The 5,548-nt window shown below is 44.0% G+C and overlaps 1 protein-coding gene across 1 annotated transcript; it reads right to left on the bottom strand.

Moving 5' to 3' along the window:
• LOC8031566 (chymotrypsin-elastase inhibitor ixodidin) lies at window positions 1–3,646 on the bottom strand. Its single transcript, XM_029969409.4, has 2 exons — window positions 3,564–3,646; window positions 1–212 (listed from the first exon to the last, which is right to left on the bottom strand). Exons 1-2 carry the CDS (start codon window positions 3,631–3,633, stop codon window positions 7–9), a joined length of 276 nt encoding a protein of 91 aa, XP_029825269.1. The 5' UTR covers window positions 3,634–3,646; the 3' UTR covers window positions 1–6.
• Window positions 3,647–5,548: the final 1,902 nt, after the last annotated feature.

Here is a 5,548-nt window from a genome sequence, read left to right as displayed (position 1 = left end):
CTTCCTTCAGTGACATTGGTTTCTTCGCACGCACTGCTTGCGACTGTTCCTGAAGTATCCGTCGGCGCAGAAGCAACCGCTCCTGCAGTCGGCCGTGCAAGCAGGGCCCAGGACTGGCTTCTGGCACGTGGTCTCAGAACAAGTGCTGCTCACGCAGGTCTTGAACGTCTCACCGGGCCCGCATTTGGTCGGCCTCGGGAAAGGTAGAGGTCCTATGGGTCACACATATAAAAATATTAGAAATACTGGGTAGAAAAGCGTCTCCCAGGCTACTTTCAAAATCCCACATGACCTTAGACGGATGGATGGACAGAAAGAGATGACACAAGCTTCTTAATCAAGTGGCGGGTTGCATCACCTCGCCAATGCACGTGCAGAGACCTTTTTTTCACATAAACCATAACTACGGTTGACTTCCGGAGTGGAGCGTTGCGCTAAAATTCCTGCTTCCTCCGTCATAGAAGAGGCCGGAGAGGTAACGCAACTGTTCCTCGAGACTGCAGGCCTAGTTCGAGCTTTCGCCGCTGCGTGAGGAGGGCCTGAGCGCGCGCGAAACTCTCGTATGAAAATATGTTTTGATTTATCTTTGTACTATCGGGGAAAAATGAAATGCGAACAGAGGAGCGCGTGGCTCGCGGTACAGGCTGCGCCGCCTGGAAGTGAGCCTAGGAGCGAGGGTGCGTGGCCTACTCCGACGCGTTCACGCCCCTCCTTCTGTGCTCCCCAAGCTTCAGCAGTGCGCCTCTTAGTGCGCTGAAAGCTATCACTGCTATCTTTGCTGGCTCAGCGCGTGCGGTGCAAAGAAGCTCGCCGCACTCGCCGAGCAGGCAAAGATAGCGGTGACAGCTTTCAGCGCACTTGGAGCGCCAATCGAGGGGCGTGAACACATCGAAGTAGGCACGCACCCTCGCCCCTAGGTTCACTTCCAGGCGGCGCAGCCTGTACCGCGAGCCACGCGCTCCTCTGTTCGCATTTCATTTTTCCCCGATAGTACGTCGCCAGGTTTACAAGGTGGAGGAGGCCACCTGCTCGTTCGTCCAGTCTAGCTTACGTCTCGCACCTCATGATCCCGATCACTCAGGTGCTAAGAGTGGGGTCAAGCGACGAAAGGCAGTTAATTGATTGGTTTGGTGGGTGCATAGCTTCCATCGAGTTCTCAGGTTAATGGTGAATGAAGTGATGTTCCAAATAAAGTATTTTAAACTCGTACTGTAAAAAGATAGAGGACAAAAAAACAAGGGACAAAGGGGAGATAAAAAATATGAAAAAAAACAATGATTGGAGTGTATAAAAATAGGTCTTTGTTCGTATTTTTGTGTCTGCCCTTTCTTCATTCTCTTTTGTGCGCAATTTTTTATACATCATTAGTAATCAACTCGCCCAAGCCCACATATTTTCAAGCTCGTACAGCGAAGGAGATTGTTTTCCATTACACGAGCCTGTGAATCTTTTTTTCTTCTTTCCACAAATGCAAAGAATTCGCATTCATTGTTTAACAATGCTCGAGACGTTTCTCTTTATTACGTTTCACCTTAAATCCAGATACCACCGACGCTGCGAGTTGATGGTACCGAACAGACAGCGTCAAATGCGCACCATCATAGTACCCATGTTGAATTAACCTGAGACTGGGGTAAAGAAGAAACTTCAAAACGTAGAAGAGACAGAAAATAGACAGGAGACGTCGTCCTGTCTATTTTCTGTCTCTTGTACGTTTTGATGTTTCTTCTTTACCCCAGTCTCTGGTTAATTTAACATGGGTAATATTCACCAGCTCGCCTGCACCCTTACGATGTTTTCTACCATCATAGTGTTCGTCAAGTTTTTGTAGGTGTTCTCAGATCACAGAACATATCAAACAGAAACTTATGCTTTTGACGCTCTTGATTGAACCAGTCATTCTTGTTTTTCTGCTCGTTTTTGCCATCCGCCATTGCTGACTGAAACGACTTGCCCGATAATGGTGTTTGTCAAAGTAATCAGGTTCTTTTTTGTTAACATTTATATACTTATTTGGGTCTTTGATGCATATGTACTTAAGTGTGGCTCATATTTTTGTGTTTTTTTTTTTAATGAGTATTTTCGATTGATACTGCTTTGCAACCAATCCTCCTCCCCTTTTACATAATGCCCTTTGAGGGCGATTAAGGTATCCAAATAAACCCATCACCTCCTAACGTTGGCTCTGTCTGGACTCACAATAAACAGTCCAGTCACCGCCAAGTCAAGGAATGGGGGGCTTATGATGTTGATGTTTCCTGCTTCCCGATTGGTCCTTCGGCGTTCTTACCGGTTAGTACCGAAATCTAATTGGATGGCAAAGGTTAATAAGACGCCCGGGATTCGCGAGACCTTGCGTTCCTTAAGCTGTGAGCATTATGTCATAGCAAACAAATTCCCATTCGTTCGTTCAACCTGACACTCCAATGCTTACTACGACGCAGTTTATTACCTATAGACAATTAGAAGCTTAGCGCCCCGACCGGTGAGTCATGGGTCAGGCGAACGCATCGCGTGCATTTTAACGTGTCCTTGACAGGCTTGCGACAGCATGTGCTTTCCCGGCTGCCCTGTGCGGCTGTTTTTGTTGATGTTTTTTTTTCGTGTTTTTCTTTCTGTTAGCAGGAATACAATTACCGTATTTTTCGGTCTGTGGTTCGAGGGCTATACTTTTTTTTAAAGTTGAAATTTTATGCCCTGCGGACTATCAGGCTTGTGGACTATCCATGAATTTTATTTTTCAAGATCGTTCAGGTGCGACTAGACGTGACGAATTTTATGAATGATAGAGTGTATGAATGATTTATTAATATGAGCTTCTTTACTTTATGAGCTGAGAAAGCAGGAGTTTGTCAAGGTGTGCCGCGTATGAAGAGGTTTTGTGTCAACTAAGCCCCAGGTGAGGACTATGCACGGCGTCCGGATTATGCACCGAATGCGGAGTCGCTAAGCAAAAACTTTTTTCGGCCTAAATTGGGCCTTATACACTATAGGTATGGACTATATATAGCCCGGTAGCCCGATAAATATGGTACATCTCAGAACCTGTTCCAGCACACGACCCTGTACTAAGACTTCGTAAAAATCGACGTTCAAACGCCTTTAAGCGCTGGTACGAAGCCTTGGCGCTAACAAGAGCCCGTTTTTCTACTACACAGTAATAAAGAAGTGTTTCTTCACCACAAATATACAATACGCATCGCAAAACCCTCATTATGGGCCCAAATGTAGCGCTAGTGGTCCAAACCAGATGCCACACTTTAAGAAACAAATCCTCGCTACTTCAGAGTTTTTAACTGATTTTCGGAAATTTGCGATGGGAAAATGGCTGAAGTTGAAAGGCGCCAATGCCCGAAAACAGACGAAAACGAGCCAAATTTTCCCATTGAAATTTCCCGAAGCTGCCTTAAAACTTTTGAATAACATAACGGTTAGTCCGGAAAATTTCGCGTCTGGTTCGTATAACTAGCTCTAAAACGTTGTTTTTCTTTTGTGTAATTACAGCCCCTTAAATGTTTTTGGGACATTCCGTGCAAAAGAACAAAACAAAACGGGCGGCTTACCTTTACCGGGAAAGGCACACACAACGGCCAGAACACACGCCAAAAACAAGGCCGCAACGATGGCTTTCATGGTTTCCTAAAATCCTTCCTCGAGCGGAATGATGGACACCAGGCTCAAAAACGAGCCTTTTATAGAAAACAAACGGTGTCCGACCTTGCGTCCGTGAATATTGTCGTCACAGAGGTTGCGCGGTGTCTTGCGCGCGCGTTGCACAGCGGCACGGCATAGAAGGGATTTGTTACCCGCTGGGCGACCACTTGACTGCTCAATGTCCTTATGATTGCAATATCGGTTTGGACATCTCGAAACCGGTCATACGCCTCGTGGCTCCTACGGTGTCTCCACACTTCTACTTGCTCGACGAGTTGTCAGGTGTTGCTCGCGCGGTCCACAGTGCACAGTAGAACCAGTTAGACTTTTACGTAAGCATTGCGTCTTTTGCTTTTGCTTTGGGAATTCACACCCAAGAGGTGGAAAGTGATCCATCATACTTACAATATCCGCGTAAGTCTCGGTGCTTAATAAGAAATTAAGATTCCATGCTTCTCACTCTTGTCGAAAAAGGCCGGGAGAGGGATGATTGGTAATTGAAATTACCTTTAGGGTAATTCAGAGGAATTTCCATATAGGTAATTCCTCCAAAGTTAATTGCCACGCGGGTATACGGTAATGTCGTCATGCAATGTGTCCCTACGAGAAGTAATTGATGGGTGAAATACCTACGCTTGCTATGTGTTAGCCGGAGTGGCTTGAAAGGAAGAACGTTGTAGCCAATGTCCATTTATTTTAGCTTTTTTTAATACCAGATATATGTTCTTACAGCGGCGAGAAGAAAGGGTCAGAAATTAAGTGTGTGTTAACTAAACGTTGGACACCTTGAATGATTCCTATAGTCTCTGACTTCTAAATAAACCAGGGGCGTGGCTTATGTTTATGCTTGTTCGTGACTTGTTCGTAGGCATTCTAACTAAAAAATGACGCAATCTCATTGGTTGGACAGCAATAATGAGATGTTCGAGTCTCGATCACCACGCCTTGCGCTTTTAAGCTCTCATCGATTGTGGTAGTGCTTTGACTATGCTATATTTTAAACGAGAACTAATAACCCTAAGAAGTATAAAAAGATTACCTCTGGTTCCCCGAATAAAATCTTTAGATTAAACTGATTATCATTGGGTTGTGTGCGATCAGGGTTAGCCTCAATTGTTTCCTCAACTGTGCCCCTCGAAGGCAAGAATATATAAATGTGCGAATTTTTTTTATATTACGAAAAATGTATATTATAAGGAGAGTTATGCAACAATTGACTTATAAGTGAATATACCAAAAACTCCACACTCTTATGGTGTAAATACTTGCAATCTAAATTTGTCTCTCGAAAAATATTATTTCACATAATAAAAGATCTAATAATAATAATAATAAAAAAAATAATAATAATAATAATAAATCAATCAATGTTTATCACAGTGTCGAAGAACAACCTCGCGGTTTTGGTGCTGGCACACTTCAATCTACAAACTAATAAATACACAAAAAACACAATTTTACACAAGAGCAAACAAATGCCGAAGGGTAACAAAGATAGGAATAATAATGCTAATAGTTATAATAATAAAAAGAATATTATTAATGTTAATATTAATAATCTTGCGCGTAATATACAGACAGAAATGATACAGTGCGGTAAAAAGGCTAGCCTGTGGTCTTTAACGTGCATCGCGCATTGTGATACACGGCCGTCCGCTGGTAGGATCGATGCTCATCCAGATCAAAACGGGGATTGAGTCCAGAATTTCTGGGTTCAATCCCAGTTATTCTGGGCTCGGAGCACATGAAGCAAAAGCTTTCGCTCCGCGTGCTCCCAGCTGGTGTGCGCTAGCCCACCAGGCCACCGATCCCCTTTTACAGAATTGTTTACTAACAGTTTGAAGACACGAGAGTTGGATCAATGCGAGCGATGTATGTACACATGCTTATATAG

This window comes from Ixodes scapularis, unplaced genomic scaffold (assembly GCF_016920785.2).
Source record: "Ixodes scapularis isolate PalLabHiFi unplaced genomic scaffold, ASM1692078v2 PGA_scaffold6__148_contigs__length_123643588, whole genome shotgun sequence".
NCBI lineage: Eukaryota > Metazoa > Arthropoda > Arachnida > Ixodida > Ixodidae > Ixodes > Ixodes scapularis.
The sequence above is the reverse complement of the archived record's forward strand: the minus strand, read 5'-3'. Positions and strand labels throughout refer to the sequence as shown.